The sequence below is a fragment of the Poromitra crassiceps genome (genome assembly GCF_964638095.1).
Source record: "Poromitra crassiceps genome assembly, chromosome: 4".
Classification (NCBI taxonomy): domain Eukaryota; kingdom Metazoa; phylum Chordata; class Actinopteri; order Beryciformes; family Melamphaidae; genus Poromitra; species Poromitra crassiceps.
This window is the reverse complement of record NC_139626.1, coordinates 40,558,821-40,578,181: the sequence shown is the minus strand read 5'-3', so window position 1 is coordinate 40,578,181 and position 19,361 is coordinate 40,558,821. Positions and strand designations below refer to the sequence as shown.

Here is a 19,361-nt window from a genome sequence, read left to right as displayed (position 1 = left end):
AGCTCAGTCCTCTGCACAGGGCCGGTTCGTACATATAGGCGACATAGGCGAACGCCTAGGGCGGCACTTGGAGGGGCGGCAAATTGTGCGCCTTCACTTTGCAGCTCTCCAAATATTCTCCAGCGCTCTGCCTCTTCCATGCTCTCCCCGCTGTCCGCTGCACGAACCGCCCGCCCTACTATGCCTCTGATTGGCTTACCCTGATATTCTTACCCTAACCCAACCAATCATCACTCCTCATGCCTAAACAAGCACTACTACTAGCCAATCAGAGGCAGAGGAGGGCGGGTCATCATGTCTTCTCCATCCCGCTTGATTGAGGAAAAGGGACATACAAGTAGACTAATTTACATCATTAACTTTCGGTTAAGGTAGCATAGGCCATGTGCTCATATGTGTGTACCAGTATTAGTGTAATCAGTAAATTAGCGCGATATTTCTAACATTGTTTCTGGGTTCCAAAACAATCAGTTTCCCTGTGCGGTGCGCACTTTGCCTGCCCATTCATTGGAGAGACCAAAATTCCAAGATACAATATCTGAAGTTTCTCAAAGTTGAAACTACCTCTGCAGTAGTAGCCTACAATGAAACAAGACAGACTTAATGGACTGGCAACAATCTCTATATAAAATGAACTGGCAGAGAGAATCCTAATAGAGGATGATTGGATTTATTTAAAGACCTTTGCTGACACAGGCCTCCGCTGGTGTCCACTTCTGAAAGGTAAACAAGCTTTATTTGCCAACAGCTTGTAACAACAACTCGCCTTTGTTTAAGTTGTGAATCTGCTGATGATATTATAGGCTATAGGCTAAATCCATTGTGAGTCTTACATTACTGTGCTTGCGCCGCCGTGCGCACATTCCATGTGTGTGTTTTACGCACATGAGAAAGTGGTAGATAAGAGAGATTTGCATAGTTTGAGGGTCTGAAAAATGTGATTATTTGGAAAATAGCTGTGCTGTATCATGACTGCTGTGGTTATTGGAGTTATTATGCAGACCTGTGCACACCTGTGGTGCGTTATTTTTGTAGGTAGGCTATATGGATGTGCAAAATGCCTGCATATTGCGTCATGCATACTTTGATGCTGGTATGGTGTTGCCAATTGGGGGCGGCATAATTTGTTCTCGCCTAGAGCGGCAGAATGGCACGCGCCGGCCCTGCCTCTGCACGTCCGGGGAATCTATATTTGTATGTTTATGTATGGTTTCAGACAGGGGCACTCTTTATGTAGTAAAGGCTTGTGTCTTTCACATTCGATTCTCTTCCAAATGTGACCAGATCTAGATAACTGACAACGCCACCTAAGGAGTTTCACCCAAGGAAATACCATGGCTTAATGGCCACAGATAAACCATACAGATTCTTTACAATGGTAAAAAACCAATGAGAGACAGCAGAGACGTGGTTTCCAATTACAAAAGAGTGTATTATTTATTTAGGAATGTCCGGACAAGTTGCATTATGCAAAATATTCCACATTCCGATTCATTCAAACAATACTAAAAGCAGCTAAGTTGCAAAAAACAATGAAATGCACCTTTAAAGTGTCCAAACCACTAAGGGGGAATTATAAAAGCAAGGGCCACTGAAACACGTGAGTGAGGGATTAACTGGGCAAGAACAAAATATGAGAGAGGCTTCTCTCTCTCTCACACACACACACACACACACACACACACACACACACACACACACACACACACACACACACACACACACACACACACACACACACACACACACACACACACACACACACACACACACAGGGTGCTTAAACAAGGCACACTCACACACATGCAATATGGAAGGAAGAGGCAGGTAGGGAGCTCGGGCCTGTAGCTCACACCAGTGTAAGCCCCACCCACTCCAGTGGCCAGGCCTATGCAGGGCACAAAGAAGAGGGCAATCTTAGTTCTGGACATCATGAGACAGCATGATAAGGACAGAATAGCAGCTTATGTCCTGTCCAAAAGAAAACAAGGTACAATTAGCCACAGACAAATAGAATTTGAAATGCTTTTAGTGAATTGCTACACTTACCAAAAGCAGTTAGCATAGAGATATTGACCGCTCCTTATACCCAGACCCAGGACCATATACAGTAGGCTATGTTTGCCTGCCCAGCCTACAGGACCAATGGCTTGAGGAAGCAAGAAAACAGAGCACATTGGTCAATGGCAAGTTGGGTTGTGTGGAGAATGTGAAAGGTGAAATGCTACACTTACAAATGCATGTAGCATGGGACTGTTTACCCCTTTTTGCAGGCAGACCCAGGAGCCTACGTAGCCTGCCTAATGGAGAAACACTGGCTGCGTTCCAATACCCATACTTGTACTTGTTTCTTGTAGTATGTACTGCCGCTGCCCTCACAAAGTATGGATTGTAGTGTGTAGCATGCATGCAAAATGCATACTATTGGGACACACTACATCTGTCGTCACGTGAGCTTCCTGAACTCCGACCTCTTGCTCACTTCCACCGACGTCCGCAGCTCGACATTTGAGTTCTTTTTTTTTTTTTTTTTTTTTTTAATTCAATAAACAAAGTCTGGCAATAACAAACAGTACATTATACAAAAAATTCAGACTAAGCATTTACAAAATTGGAACAGACAATCAAATAAACAAATTGCTGTTATATTGTAATGTATGTTGTTTCTAATAAACTGATGTGATGATACTTACATGCAGTCTCATTCTTAACAGTATAATAATGTGCATATTTCTGTCAGTGTGTTATCATAGTTATTGACGTGTTCACGGCGTCATGGAGGTGGGCGTGGATTATACACGCAGCTCAGTCAGTGCGACGTAACTCCAGTAGGTGGCGGCAATGCACAAAAAGTTGTTTGCCAACCGCCATAAAACATTAGAAGAAGAAGAACTTCCGCTGCGCAAAGGATTGTGGGGAAGTTTGGCCGGAGCAGCATGCATCGATGCATACTCCGAAATAGGAGCTGATGTAGTACAACATCCTGGTACTCTTGGCATACTGCATCTGACATACTATGTATTGGGACATACTAATTCTTTTTTTGCCTACTAAATAGTATGGAAGTATGCGTATTGGAACGGGGCCACTGTCTAATAAACACCAGGAAACATGTAGGCTAAGGTTTACAAATCAAACTTATGGGTCGCTACATACCTTCCTCAAATGGAGGTTTGGAGGGAAAGACACCAGAGAAGCCATCCTTACTCCATTGTCTGTTTGGAGGCTACTGATAGGGGCAGACCAAATTGACTAACCTAGAGCACCTGGTGTGTTTAAGTTAGTGGGCGGGACCCACCGGTTTAGGTCACCCTGTTACACAAAGCTGAAGTTTGCCACTACTGTTGGAGCAGCTCAGAACTGCACAGCTTCTTCCCCATTTCCTAGACATCGTTTACAAAAGTAACGTTGAATAAAAATGTAAACGTAGAAAAATATCAGGAAAAATATACACTCGAGGACAGCTTGCATTCAAACGTGCGCATTGTATTGTAATCCCCCAGGAGCCACAGCAGTAAGCCACCACAGTAATGGCGGCTTGTTTACATCCGGGACTTTGCCGGATTCGTGTATATCGCAACGGTGAGGTCTTTAAAAAAACAGCAAGACAGGTTTTGTGCAGGACAGATGTGGTTTGGTGAAGATTTGACAAAATTTGAAGGAGAAATAGCGAAAAAATGCTTTTGGACAAAAGTCTAAATCTAGTTAGACGGAAATGGGCGTGGTTTATATAGAAAGAATGTTGATCGTAGAAGCTATGGTTCCAAAGTTATGGACCAAAACGTAAAGAGGGCAGTTATAGCGCCACCGTGAGGTCAATCATGAATTTTTTAGGCCAGAGTAGAAGAGTAAAAAAAATAAACACGATTTTCAGACGGAAGCCCGTCTTTATTGTCACATGAACACACTACAAGACATGCATGCGGCCACTACACACACTCATGCTGACGGTGGCCGGTGAAATATGTCCTCTGCATTTGAACCATCCAGGCTTGTCCTTTCCTCCAGGGGGCAGGCCAGGAGCAGTGGTCGCTATTTCTTTCCAGCGCCCGGGGACCTTCATTGGACCATCATTGGACCAACTTCAGATGTTGTCGTCACTGGTCGATGACGATCTTCTGCATGTTTTTAGTGGGGGGTTATGTACGGAGGAACCTCCTGGGGGGTATGGGGAGAACATGCAAACTCCACACAGAAAGGCCCTTTCGACGAGATAGCCCACCTGGGCAGTAGGCACTGAAGATATGGGGGGGTCACAACTCCAGCGCCCACAGCGTCCCAGGTGGGAATCGAACCCAGGACCTTCGAGCTGTGAGGCGACATCGCTTACCACTGCACCACCGTACCACTGTACTCTGTGAACCTACTGTATGTACCCAATTTGGGAACCGTCGCACTTATGGTTTGTGAGCTACGGGTACTTTTTGTTGCCATAGCGCCCCCTATAGTCGAAATGACACAATTGTTTTTTATCAGCTCAGAGTACATAGCTGCACACCTGTACCAAGGTTAATTCGCAATGGATAATGAGTGAGTTAGGGCGATTTTTGTGAACTAGGCCACACCAACAAAAGTTCGGAAGTCGATTATATCACGGTGCAGAATAGGTTTTGTGTAGGACCGCGTCCACCCACACTGTGTGATGTGGTTTGGTGAAGATTGGACAAAATTTGAAGGAGAAATAGCGAAAAAACGCTTTTGGGGAAAATTCAAAATGGCAGAAAAGCTAGTTAGGCGGGAATGGGCGGGGCCTATATAAACAAATGCAGAATGACCCAAGGGATCCAGGGAAAAAATAATTGTGATTGTAGATGCTATGGTGCAAAAGTTATGGCCCAAAACGTAAAGAGGGCTGATATAGCATCACCTAGTGGTCAACAAGTGTATTTTTCCGCCCATAGTAAGGTGACTCTGTGAACCTACTATACCAAGTTCGGTAGCGGCAGGTCTTATGGTTTCATAGTGGGACCAAATGGTCTCCCAAATGGGCTTGCAAATTGGGTGGACAAACTCTGTTATAGGGCCTGCGCCACTGCGTGCACTGGCCAACAATACAGCAAAGAAAAAAACAGAACCAAGACAAGACAGCCTCCCCCCCATTGCCATATCAACAATATAACATTACTTCTCTACAGCCGTACAAGTTCCTTATTCATACGTATTATAAAATATGATTGTACACAAAATCAATCCCCCTCCTGTTCAACCACTCTTCCTCATCTGCAGGTATCTAGGGCTGGGCGATACGGCCGGGACCAGTATCGGAGCACACACTTGAGTCTTTGTCAACATTGAATATATCGTGACAGTAATGTCACTCTGGCAAACAGATCAATGTGACCCATCGCCCAACTTCCCCGTCCTACGGGGAAGTTGGCTCCTGCATATGTTTTTGATGCTGAGTTCTGTTCCCCTCGGCCTCAAAACAGATACTTCCTCCCCATGAGGAGTTTGGTTTCCCCTACGTCACGCGGCGTTATTATAAGAGCTCCTGATGGAGGAGGCGAGGGCAACTCTGTTCTCATGGAGACACTGGTGGACAACGTGGAGGGTCACGTGTATGCAACCCTACGTGGTCGGAGTGAGAACGTGTTGGTGTATGCCAATATTAACCCACTGTCTGAAATGTCCCTCAGCAGGAGTGACCTCCACAGCTTCCAGACTGAAGGTGAGTGCCTGCCTGAAGTAGAGCTTATATGAGTCTTTTCAAAGCTAATATATTAGTCTATATTAGTCAATTAAAGCTGCGCAATATATATATATATATATATATATATATATATATATATATATATATATTCTGTTTGTGTTTCAGATGTGAAGTCGAAGCAGACAAAAAGGCAGTGGTGCTTATATGTGATTTCTGGTTACCTCATCTTGCTGACCGGAGTGAATATTCTCCTTCTCTATAAAGGTAGAAGTGAAACCTTTTCATACATCTGTTGCCGAATCACTGATAGCATGAAGAGGCGTCATTATTTGGTTCAAATAATTCAGAATATTGAAAATAAATACATTCATATTTGTTGTAGTGATATACTGTTAAAATCCAATTCATAGCTTTATTTATAGCTTTATACCAGTATATAAAATTCAACTGAAATGTAAAGCAAACATAAATATCTGTTTTGAATTAGTCACACCACAGAAGCTGACAGTGGTGTATAAAGTACTCGAAATCCAAACTTGAGTAAAAGCAGGCCCGGATCTAGGGTGAGGTTACTGGGTGGGCAATTGAAAATTTGGGGGGATGGGGGGGGGGTAACCTTGCTTGCAAGATGGATAACCTCGCGAGATCAAAAGAGATTCTCTCGACGTAATCCATCTTGTCATGCACAGGCAGTTAAGATGATTGGCCGAACCATGCCAGCTCGACGAATCAGAGGCAGCGTTAGCACTGGTGAAAGTGGACCGGAACCGTCCGGTGCGCAGTTCCGTTAAGACTTTCGTTGCCTGAACGCCGTTGGGGTAAAACATCCAGCTGCCTGTCAATCAAAATCCGATTGTTGCAGAGTGCAGTCGATCCATAATTTCCAACAAGGAAATGCATGGCTGACGTTATGTCATTACTAATAAACAACAGTCTCTCTCATAAATTGCTTCTAAATTGTTCCGTTTTTTAGACCTGGCTGTCAGTGGTTTTTAATCCGTGCTGTAGGCTGATTTGCGCTTCCAGCACGCAGTTCCTGAATGCCGCTGCTGCTGCCTGCACTGGGCTGTGTCAAGTCTAGTCTCGCTTGCGGCTTGCCTCCGCTCCGCAAACAAAAACAGTTCCACCAGGATTGCACGAGTGTAGTTCCCAAGCAAGCAAGCAGAAACGGTAATATTTCCAACCACTGAGAGGCAGGCAGGCAGCGATGTGCCGCAAGGCATGGGTTTACTTTGTGGCAATTGTGGGGCGAGTAGCTATTAACAGCAGCTAGCAGGAGGAGGCGCAGACAGTGAAGTGATGGAGTGATACACACACAGTGAACTGAGTGAAGTGCCAGCGCTGTTGTGTTAACATGAAATGTACGGCGGTAGGCAACTCTTGTCCAATCAAATTACTCGGCCGGAACTAACTGTTGTATAAAGGTGCGTTTGATTTATTGTTCCCGGACATTTTGCGAGCAAATGCACCTACTTTATTAATGCAATTTGCACAGGGCAGCGGGCAAGGACGGATAATAAACGAGCCCAACATGTTTCGCCATTGTTTTCAGAACAAAGGAGCAGAAATGCAACGAACACTAACTCAAATGTTTAAGAGGAAGGAGAGAGAGAAAGAAGCAGATAATGTGGCGAAATTTAGAAGAAAAGAGCAAATTGAGGGCCAGAGGGAAGAGGCAGAGCCTCTGCAAAATGAAAACCCACCCTCAGATGCAAATACAGGTGATGATGCTAATTTAGACCAGAGAATGGACATGAAGTTAGCTTACTAGCAAACTATAGACAATGGCTTACTCAGAATACAGTCTGTGTGCATACAGTACAACATTTTGTATGTATCCTACACATTGTAGGATACATTTTGAGATATTTTATTTTACTAATAATCTGTTCATTAATTTATCTGCCCACTGTTCTGACAATTCAAAGACAGACTGTTTGACTGTTGATGAATTTAGTTGTAAATGTTAATTTAATTCAAACAGTTGAGGGCCAGAGAGAGGAAGAGGAGACTCAACAAGAAGCAGCAGGTCCCTCAGAAGAAAGAACAGGCGATGCTGCTAGCCCTCCTACTGCTTACCCTAATGTATGGAAAGAAGAACAGTATAAACAGTTCAAGGAGAAAAATGAATGGCTGCATGCTGAAAATGGAAGGCTAGGCTGTAGCCCATGCCATGATGTAAAAGATCTGGGTGTCATGGCATCCCGTGGGGTCAACATAGCTACTCAGTGGGCTGAGGGAAAGATAGCCGCATGTGGTCATTCAAGGGAAACACAGCTTTCATCACTGAGGAAAAAGATCCATGAGCACAGGAACTCCACAGCGCATACTGAAGCTGTCAAGATCCTTCAGACAGCAGATAAAGACATACTTCTGAACATGAACGCCAGTAGTCAGGAGTCTGCATTTGAGTCTACTGCCAAAGTATTCATGACAGCATACTATGTGGCCAAGAATGACAAGCCTTTCACAGACTTTGAGAGTCTGATTGACCTGCAGCAAGTAAATGCTGTTAGCTTAGGGCGTGTTTTGCACAGCAAAACAGTCTGTGTTGATGTAATTGAGCATGTGTCATCACAGATGAAAAAGGAACTTCTGAAAAAGATAATCGAGGCCAAGAGTAAAATCACAGTATTGGCTGATGAGTCGACCAGTGTCGGGCACAAATCAACACTCATTGTGTTTCTGAAGGCTAGTGTTGATGGAGAAATGGAGCCCATTGCCTTTCCATTGGACCTGGTTGAGCTGGATAGTATGTGTGCTGCTCATATCAAGGAACAGATTATGGGTTGCTTGCTTAAGAACGGCTTCACTGTTGAGTTGCTGAGGGAAGTCCTCATTGGATTTTGCAGTGATGGGGCCAGTGTCATGCTGGGAGTGAAGTCAGGTGTTGGGAAGTTGCTCCAGGATGACTTCCCAGGCATCCTACTATGGCACTGCCTCAATCACAGACTGGAGCTTGCTGTGGACCAGGCCCTGGATGTGACGGGGGGAACAAAGGACTTCCAGGCATTCCTTGACAGCCTATATTCATTATATAGCCAGTCACCAAAAAACATGCGGGAGCTGAGTGAATGTGCTCACAACCTAGACATCGCCCTCAGGAGGATCGGAAAAGTGTTCAGTGTTCGCTGGGTAGCTTCTTCATGCAGGGCAGTCTCTGCAGTTTGGCAGTCTTATCCAGCCTTGGCACAACATTTCCGTGAAGCATCAGAGGATAATACAAGGGACAGCAGAGACAGGGCCAAATTCAAAGGTCTGCTTTCTAAGTTGTGCTCCATCAACTTCCTGAAAAGTCTTGCAGTGATGGCAGATGTTCTGACTGAACTTAAGAACTTGTCAGAAATTCTTCAGGACAGACAGACCACGCTCCCAAAGGCCCATGACACCATGACAATGTATATCAAACGCATAGAAAGCTTCAATCGCTACCCAGGACAACATGCAGTTGAAGCCAGCCAAGCAGAGGAAGTGATGGAATTCAAGGGAGAGGAGTTAAGAGTTGGCAGGTCTCCCATCATTAACTCTGCTCAGTTCATCCAAGCAGTGGTAGACAATATGAAAGAAAGACTCTTCACAACCACAGCAAACAGAGCACAGGCCAGTGTTGCAGCCAACCGAAAAGAGGCGTACAATAACCTTATCAAACAAATGGCAGTCCTCAACCCTGACAACTGGGACCACGACAATCCTCGATTTGGAGATAATGAGGTGAGGGCTTTGTGTGATGTCCTACATCTGAATGGACAAGAGGCCCACCTTGGGTTCACTGAATACAAAGCAAGTGGAGGAAGAACCATTCCTAACAAGATGAAGAAGTTGCTCATGGCAGTTGACACACTGTCTGCAAGCAATGCTGACTGTGAACGGGGGTTCAGCACAATGAACAACATCATAACTGAGTATAGGAGCAAAATGACAACAAGAAATGCAGCAAATCTCCTCTTCATCAGCTCTGTGGGACCTCCATGCAGACAGTGGGATCCACTGCCTTATGTGAAGACTTGGCTGGGCAAAGGAAGAAGAGCAGCCCACTCAACAAGTTGCATGGCTCGCCATTACACAGAAGACAAGGATAACTACTTCAGCCCTCTGTGGAAAATGTGGAAAAGTGTTTAAGTGTCCCCAGTTTCCCAGGGACCTAGATCCAGCTAGTAGTTTACAACCAGCTGGCACGCCTGGCAGCTAGTGATAACAATAATTCAGACTCTTCTGAACCTAAAACTGATGACAGTAATAAAGAATGGATGGAAACTAATGAACCTCAGTTAAGAAACACTTGAGTTACCCAGTTTGTGGTTAAAAGAAAACTGGTCAAAAAGGAGACTTGAACAAACATGATAATTTACACAGGCAATAAACTATTTAATTGCTCAGTCTGTGGTAAATGTTTTGGCCATAAAGGAGACTTGAAGAGACACAATAGTTCACACAACAAGAGAGAAACAATTTAATTGCTCAGTCAGTCTGTGGTAAATGTTTTGGCCATAAAGGAGACTTGAAGAGACACAATAGTTCACACAGGAGAGAAACAATGTAATTGCTCAGTCAGTCTGTGGTAAAGGTTTTGGCCATAAAGGAGACTTGAAGAGACACAATAGTTCACACAGGAGAGAAACAATTTAATTGCTCAGTCAGTCTGTGGTAAATGTTTTGGCCATAAAGGAGACTTGAAGAGACACATAATAGTTCACAGGATAGAAACAATTTAATTGTTCAGTGTGTGGTAAATGTTTTGCCATAAAAGGAGACTTGAAGAGATGCATGATAGTTCACACAGGAGAGAAACAATTTAATTGTTCAGTGTGTGGTAAATGTTTTGGTCAAAAAGGACAGTTGGAATCACATAATAGTCCACATAGGAGAGTCTGTTATGAGTCTGTTATAATGTTTAAATAAATAATTTACTATACATATTGTCAAGTGTTTCTAATTTCGACACCATACAGGCATTAAAAATTGGATGTGTGTGTTCAGGGATGCATGGGGGTGGGAGGAGAACAATATGAAACGATGAAGGTTGGGGTAGTAGCCTATAGTTCCTGCAAGAAATTCAAACCACTTTCACCCCTGAGCGTTAGGCGGGCTTAGGCTCGTCTGGGCAAGTAGTGGGTACATGGTCTTTGTAGTTCTTTTCACTCATCAACATGGCTGCCGCCGTGGAAGTGACAGGCAGTCTGAATGAAATTGAATGTAACATTCCCAATTCTATGTATTAAATTCTAAAAAACGACCCTCAACATTTGGGAAGGCTAAGCCACACAACTAGTTTGTGACGACTTTACGATGATGAGGACGGTGAGGACTCAATCAATGAATACCATGGAGATCAGGCACCTTCCTCCGGTCGCAAACGTGACATCAGAGGCATATCTGATTGGTTGAAGTTAACACGCACCTGCAGGGCTGGACTGCAATGTAATTCTACCGGTGCAATGGCCGGTGGGCCGCTCGCTAGTGGGCCGGTCAGGTTGGTGAAAAAGTATGAATTATGTATTTGGAAAAAAAAAAAAAAAAAAAAAAAAATTGGGGGGGGGAACTGAAATGTACCCAGGCCCGGGCCCGTGTGGCCCGGGCGGTTCCGCGACCCATGATTACACCTAAAACCCCTAGACCGGGTCATAACATGTGGCTTTATAAGTAGATCCCCAACCCATGCGAGTGCGAGCTCGAAAAATTGGGCCGTTTCGAAATTGTGGGCCTGTCTGACACATGGCAGGTAGCTTTTTTGGTCCCAGTCCAGCCCTGCGCACCTGCCAAGTAGCTTGGAAAAAGTGCCCGCCTCCGTCAGCGGGTCGGGTTACTGCATTCCCAGATCGACTGGTTTAGTGAAATGCAATGTGGAGCTAAACCGTCCATCTGGCAGCGTCAGGTTACTCGCCAAAAATGTGCCTAACTTTGGAACATTATTGCCGACAAGCTAGTATGCCATACAGTAGCTGGTACCAGGTCCGTTTTTAGCCTGTTACATCTTTGGCGGTAGGTTGCCCAAAGGTTCTCGGTTTGGAATTAAGTTGCATTATATTCTAACAGTAAACTGTTCCACTAGGTGTCCACATTGTGCTGTGGGTAACCTAAGTATGAACGTTCACTCAGGGGACAGGCCAATGTTTACAAAACTCCTATTATTAAAACTATTTGCAAACTATGTACATACAAACTAACTAACAAACTAACTATTTACAAAACTGTTATTATATTCACAAGAATTTTAGTCTTAAAAGTGAAAAGAAAACAACATTTTCAAAGCAGAGTGATTTACCATAAAACCTAAAAACATCCTTCGTCCATAATTTCAATAATCAACTCCATAACAGTTATTTTCATTGGATGACCTTATTTCTCAAATCAAATTAAAGACTAGTGCAGTGAGACTTAACCATAGCTAAAAACGATTTGCCATTTAGCCTTCAAACCTATATTTACAAGACTTTTAGTCTTATTCAAACTCAAACTGAAATTAAAACTTTGAAAGCAGATTGACTTCGTTACCCTAAAAAGTAAATAACAATCCTTCATCATCCTTCATCATTCAGCTGGAGAGACAGTTGACGGTCGGAGAGACGGCATCCGGTATGGGATGGGTTTTAGCACCCCAGCCTGGCTCTCTCGTGAGGGAGAAATCCACAAACGCTACGGATCAGCCTCCTGAAAATCTGCGTAAACATCGGCGCGGCCTGGGGTCCTTCAGGCTAGAGCGAGGTGCTCGGCGCAGGCGAATGACGTGCAGCGCACAGGCCTCCTTGAGGCATCCTCCCTGCCCATGGTACGGCATGGTAGGATTGCCTTTTTCCACGGGAGGTTCGGGTGAGACGAAGGAGGTGCCCCGGCCTGGAATCACCCCACAGGGCCTTAGACCTCCATGCACCGAAGGTCTCTCAATACTGCGGTGTAGCACTAAACTCTATTGCAGCGGATTGGGCGTGATCAACCCTTCCGCGGGCAACGTTGCAGACAGAGTAGGAAGGCTGATCCGTGAGCGGCTGCTTCTGGGACGCGGGTCGGGGTCGTAATCGGCCTCGGCTGGGTCTACTGGGCGAGGGTGTATGATGTTGACAGACCCGAAACACCCCACGACCCCAGTTAACATCACTGATGACGCGTCCCAGCGCATGCAGTAGTATGTATATTTGAACCATCCATAGTTTAAAATAATCAACTCCATAATATTCTTTTCAATGGATGAGCTTATTTCTCAAATCAAATTAAAGCTATAACTACTGTTAGGTGCCCTAAACTAACTAACCCAGTGGTCTCCAACCTTCGGGTCATGACCCTAAGTGGGGTCGCCTGGAATTCAAAAAGGGAGATTAAAAAAAAAAAAAAAAATGGGTGGGCATAGCCCACCCCTGCCCCCCTCTAGATCCGGCCCTGAGTAAATGTATAGATACTTAACCAGAAAATGACTTGGGTAAAAGTCAAGGTCACCCATTAAAATATGACTAAAAGTCTTAAAGGTCACAATTCGTGCAGCTGTAACCTCTTAAAAACGTGTGTCTCTGGTCCATAAAACATGATTCTGGATTAATTTGTCGAAAATATAGCAACCCCGTTCGTTCTGACGGAGTTGTCACTTCCTCATCTCGTCGCTTCCCAAGAATGGTCTGTTTCTATAATATATTCAGAACTAACAGTTCCCATTGGCCGCTGAGGGAGAGCCCGCCCCAGGCTCCCAGCGGCCAATCAGATTAGCGTCCGTGGACCAGCATGCTAGGTTGTGTCCACAACTAACGTTAGCAACGAGCTATCGCTAACTTAACGGTTGCTACGCTAAAGAGGACATCTCAAAATGCCTAGACTTACCGAATGCACCTCCGCAGTTGCTGGATCACGTACAGTTGGCGTCGCTCCAGCTAGAAGTGTTAATTTTGTGGCTATAGACAAAATGGTGCAGCTTGTGTGAGAGAGACCCCACGCAGTATGCTTAAAGGAGGACTAACCCCCTAGATATGTATCAGAACAGTGATTTGAAAATACCTATGGAAAAAACCAAGAAATGACATATGCTCTTGTCTATACTAGACTCTTTGGCTGTGTTCAAGTCAAGATTTTTTTTCGGAAATCGACGCCATTACAGTTTGCCTACTGCCTCAAAAATAATTTATTTGAGAGGGGCAATATCTTTATAAATATCAACAACTAGCCAACGCTGGTGGCCTGTTTGGAAACAGCTTTGCTCAAAATGGTTGAAAGTTATATCAATTTGGTAATTCAGTGGCGAACTAGAAATTTAATTATTTTTCTGCCTGTATCTCTATGGCAGCGTGTCTAACTACGTTACGAGAGCAAAGTGACGTGGGCTCGTTACCGCAGCACACCGCACAATAGGACAAACCCCCGCTCTGGGGTAACACAATGCGAGATTTCTCCACGTAATTCCCTCGTCTAACTAGAGATAAACCGCGCAATGAAATCCGTTTTTAATTTGCGTTTTGGGGCTTTTCGTGATTCTTGTTCAAAGTTACAGCACCTCAGATTTTTCCTCTCAGGGCGCAGGCAGTGCAGGGCAGAGCTCTTCTCCTCCTCACAGACTGTTCCCATGCAAATCCCCCCGAGGAGCACACACACACAGACAGAGCCAGTCGCTCTGCTCTGCTGACTTCATTTCCTGAAAAGTTGGCGTTGCTTGTACACAGTGACGATATTATATTAGCCGATATGTTTAGAGAAGCTTTGTCACGTTGTCACGTCGTAGTATAGCGTTATATTTTACATATGCGCTAAACTGCCATGAGATTTGTTTGCGGAAATGTCAGACTGTGCTCTCTCTGCTCCTCTGGCCGAGAGAGCCCAGCTGCTGCTGCGCGCGCCCCCGGAGCTTGGGGCAAGTGCATGAGGTTTACAGTACGACTCTCTCCCGCCCGCTCCCGCCTGCCTGGGCTGGAGACAGTGCTTCCAACTCGGACTGATAATATATACATCATCATTCGAGCTTATCCAGGTAAGATATTAATAAAGTAGTAAAAGTATAGGTTTTATTACGAAAATGTAGTGGAGTAAAAGTAAAAGTTGAAAGAAAAATAAATACTCAAGTAAAGTACAGATACTCAAAAAAGATACTTAAGTACAGTAACAAAGTATTTGTACTTCGTTACTTTACACCACTGGAAGCTGATTGATTGTCATTATTATTATTGGGGTCATCTCGCCATTCCGAAGTGTCGGCATTCCGATCATTGACTTCTATGCTTTCGGAGAGGCGGCCCTTTTTATCTCCAAAAAATGTTTCGCCGAGAGGTTAGGTTTAGGGTTAGGTTCTGGGGGAGGTTAGGCTTAGGCGTGGGGGGTGGGAGAGGTTAGGTTTAGGGTTAGGGTCTGGGGGAGGTTAGGTTTAGACGTGGGGGCTGGGAGAGGTTAGCTCCAGCCGGTCCCCCGGGTTAGGGTTAGGGTTAGGGTTCTTTCGCAATGGCGAGACAGATCTCAATTTTGTCGGAATGCCGGTATTTCGGAGTGCCGACATTTCGGAATGCCGAGGTGTCCCCATTATTATTAACCATACAGCCACATTTGAACGATAAAAAATGTCACCAAGTATATCAAATTTGGTTTAGAAATCATGAAAAAAGAAGCAGTATTCTCTGCTCCGAAACTATGGGGGCGTGTCAACATAAGTGTCCCCAGTACACATTTCAGAATTTAGTTTCCTTTTTTTTTTTTTTTATAATTGTTTTTATTGAGTGAGGGTCAGGACAGGTTACATGAAAACCAAAACATGGTTTACCTTATATTTTTGAATATACCATCAAAAATGATCTGCATCCAAGGCATAATACGTTTCCTCCCACAACCTTTTTTTTTTTTTTTTTTAACCCACTAACCACCCCCCACCCCGCCCACCCACACTGCACACACACGCGCACGCACATTCACTCCTAAAACAAACAAAAAACAAAAAACAACAACAAACAAAAAAAATAAAAATGTTTGATAAATGCTGGTTTGATTTTCTTTTCTTTTTGCTGCCTCACTCAGTCTACAGAGCATCGTAGATTAACTTCCATATCGTGTGAAATTGTTTCTCTTTGTTGCTGTCATCCGACATTGTCTTCTCTATGCTTAAGTAATATTTCATTAATGTTTTCCATTTTTGAATTGAAGGTGCGTCTTTACTTTTCCAATTTTGCAGTATTAATTTCTTATACACCAGTGACACAAAAAGGATTTGCCACCTAGCTGGATATCTTATGTCATCAACGTCTTGAAAGATGCAGATCGTTGGAGAAAAATTTACTTTGTGTTTACACACTTTTGTCATCCACTTTTCGATATCATCCCAGACCTTTCTAACTTTGTCGCAGTACCAAAAGGCATGTATGAGAGAGTCACTATGAATACTGCATTTTAAACATTTATCTGAGGATCTGGTATCAAATCTATGAATTTTGTCTCTACTATAATATATTCTTGTCATTAGTTTGTATTGTATTAAGCGTAAATTTTCATTTGTGGTAAATACATATGTATGTTGCAAACATTCCTTCCATTTTTGTTTTGCATCTATTCCAAGATCTTTGCTCCAGTTTTTATATATATTTTGAAGTAGTTCATTATTGTCCTCCGCTTTAAGAAGTATTTTATACGCCGCACCCAATAATCGCCTCTTTTCATCTGTTTTTTTTTTTTTTAGAATTTCCCCCATCTCAGTCGAAATTCTATTTCCAAGGTCAAAGTTTGTTATTATCCAATTTTTTAATTGAAGGTATTTAAAAATTTCTTTGTCGTTCAATTTATATTTATTCTTTAATTCCGGAAATGAAAGTAACGAGTTCTGGTCTATGATATCTGATATTTTCTGAATTCCGCTATTTATCCATGTTTCCCAATATAATTGCGTGTTCTGAATGGTTATCGATGGGTTTTTCCAGATTTCTATATGTATGGGGATTCCTATGTCTTGACCTAGTATTTTTTTCATTTTTTTCCAGGCATTTAATGTACTATTAATTATAAAATTTGTAGATTTAATTTTTTTTTTGGAGAAAAGAGCTAAAAGAAAACTGCTGGGCTTTAACTGTTGATTTTCGATATTTATCCATGGTTCTTCACTTGTATTATTTATTATATGATCAAAATAAAACATTTGAGCTGCATTATGGTAAAACTCCAGATTCGGTAGGTTCAAACCGCCATCCTCTCGAGGATAATACAGTAACTTTTTCTTTAATCTGTTAGCTTTATTTGACCAGATAAAAGAAGAGAAAAGAGAGTTCACCTCCTTAAAAAATAACTGCGGTGGTGTAATTGTAATAGTCTGGAATATGTATAAGAATTTTGGCAACCACATCATCTTGAGAAGGTTAATTCTACCTATTAAATTAATTTTCAATTCAGACCACCTTTCTATATCTTGTTTAAGTCCTTTTATGAGTGGAAGAAAGTTATCCTTATATAGCTGTGTTTTATCTGCACTTATATAGCAACCCAAATACTTAATGTTCTTTTTTTGTATTTTAAACTGTTTTAAATTTTCCAAATTAGTTGTACCTTTTTCTATTATCATTAATTCTGTTTTCCCTTCATTCATTCTATAACCGGATAATTTGGAGAATTCTGTAATAATTTCAATTACCTGTGAGATTGAGGTGTTTGTGTTACTTAAATAAAGCAGTAAATCGTCAGCAAATAAACTAAGTTTATATTCATTTTTACCAATTGTAATGCCACTTATTTTTTCCGATTGTCTAATTTTTTGGGCTAACGGTTCAATTGCTAACGCAAATAAAGACGGGGATAAAGGACACCCTTGAGCTGTACCTCTACTTAAGGGGAAAGGGTCAGAAAGAATGCCATTTGTGTATACTTGTGCTATTGGTGATTTATAAAATGTTTTGATCATATTAATAAATTCAACTGGAAAATCATAAACTTCTAAAACTTTAAACAAATAAGACCATTCAACTCTGTCGAAGGCTTTTTCTGCATCAACCGCCATGAGTGTTAATTCTTTGTTGTACTTTTTTGCATATTGAATTAAGGATAAACATGTTCTAGTATTAGTTTTTAGATCTCTGTTTTGTATAAATCCGGTTTGATTGTGATGTATAATATTTGGTAAGATTAATGTCAGTCTGTTATTTATTATTTTAGTAATAATTTTTTTATCGCAATTAATTAAGCTTATCGGTCTAAAATCAGAGGGGCTATCACAGTCTCTGCCTGGTTTTGGTATTACGGATATAGTTGCTGAATACATTGTTTGTGGGAGTTGATGATTATTTTGGGCTGATTTAACTACTTCTAAGAAAAGGGAGTCTATACTTGACCAAAATGTGGAATAAAACTCTATTGGGAGACCATCCATCCCTGGAGCTTTTTTAATTGGAAAATTTTTAATGGCCGATTTAATTTCTGTGCAGGTAATCTCCTTACTAAGTGTTTCTTTTTCCTCCATTGATAAACATTTTAGGTTAAGTGATTGAAGAAAGGGAAGAGGATAATTTTCTTTTATTTCTGATGTATATAATTTCTGATAAAATAATTTAAATTCTTCGTTAATTTTTTTGTTATTTATATAAACTACATCTTGTGTTTTATTTTTCAGAGATATAGGTTGCCTCGCTAAAACTTTTTTAACTAAAGAGCTTAAATGTTTGCCTGATTTATTAGCAGAGATATAATTGAGTTTATTAGAATTATGTCTGAAATCATTTGCTTTTTTTAATAACAAAGTATCTAATTTTAGTTTTAATTCCTGTAATTCATGTAATGTGCTATTATTGATTTGTATTTTATGTTTTTTCTCCAATGTATTTATTTGATCTTTCAGTTTATTTAATTCTTTATCCAGGTCTGCTTTTCTTTTTGCTGCAAATCCTAACATTATTCCTCTTATGTAGGCCTTAAAGGTGTCCCAAATTATGCCGATTTCTGGTCTGTCTAAGGGGTCCCCTTCCTTTACATTGGTTTGAATGAATATATCAATATGTTGTTTTATATGCTTCAGGAAATCGGTGTCACTCAAATGTTTTCTATTCATTCTCCATATCCTATGTAAAAGTGTGTTTTGTTTTGGGGTCATAGTACAAGTGACTATGGCATGGTCAGATATTAATATGTCGTTTATTTTACTCGAAAGTACAGTGTCCAAACCAGTTTTAGAAACAAATAAATAATCTTTTCGGCTGTAGCTATTTTGTGGATGTGAGAAGTATGTATAGTCTATTGTATTAGGGTGCAGAGTTCTCCATATATCTTGTAGTTCATTTACCGTAAGAAATTTCAAAAGTTTTTTTGGAGGATTAATTTTCCTATTTTTTGTTGAGCTATCGTTAGAACTAAAAATGTTATTCAAGTCACCCCCAAGTATAATCACTCCTGTTGGAGATCTGTCTAACACTTTTTGAATTTTACACAAAAAAGACATATCTGAGATGGGAGGCTTGTAGATATTAATTAGCGTATAAAGTTCTCCAAACATTTCACATTTCACTATTAGGAATCTACCGTAAGTATCAGCTTGCTGAGAGAGCAGCTTAAATGGTATCCTCTTATTGATTAATATTCCCACCCCCCTGCTTCTCGAAGTAAATGCAGCTTCAAAGGAATTTAGAATTCAGAATTTAGTTTCCAGCGACTTTAAAGAGCATGGTGCCGGTTAGAGACCACGGGCTCTATCTTCCGACAGGCGCTATCCCTCTTAAGGCACGGAAGATAGCATTCCGCCTTGCACCGTCCGCCAGGTGTTCTGCCGAGTTTTGCTCCCCCGCCGAGC

General features: G+C 42.0%; 1 protein-coding gene across 1 annotated transcript in view; it reads left to right on the top strand.

The window, feature by feature from the left end:
• Positions 1 to 4,519: 4,519 nt before the first annotated feature.
• Positions 4,520 to 19,361, top strand: part of LOC310775781 (intelectin-like) — a gene marked incomplete at its 5' end in the record, with an annotated part of 30,251 nt that continues 15,409 nt past the window's right edge. The window contains 3 exons of the mRNA XM_083635915.1: positions 4,520 to 4,530; positions 5,430 to 5,668; positions 5,816 to 5,914. Coding sequence (XP_083492041.1) covers positions 4,520 to 4,530; positions 5,430 to 5,668; positions 5,816 to 5,914 — 349 coding nt within the window. The remainder of the gene's footprint in view (positions 4,531 to 5,429; positions 5,669 to 5,815; positions 5,915 to 19,361) is intronic.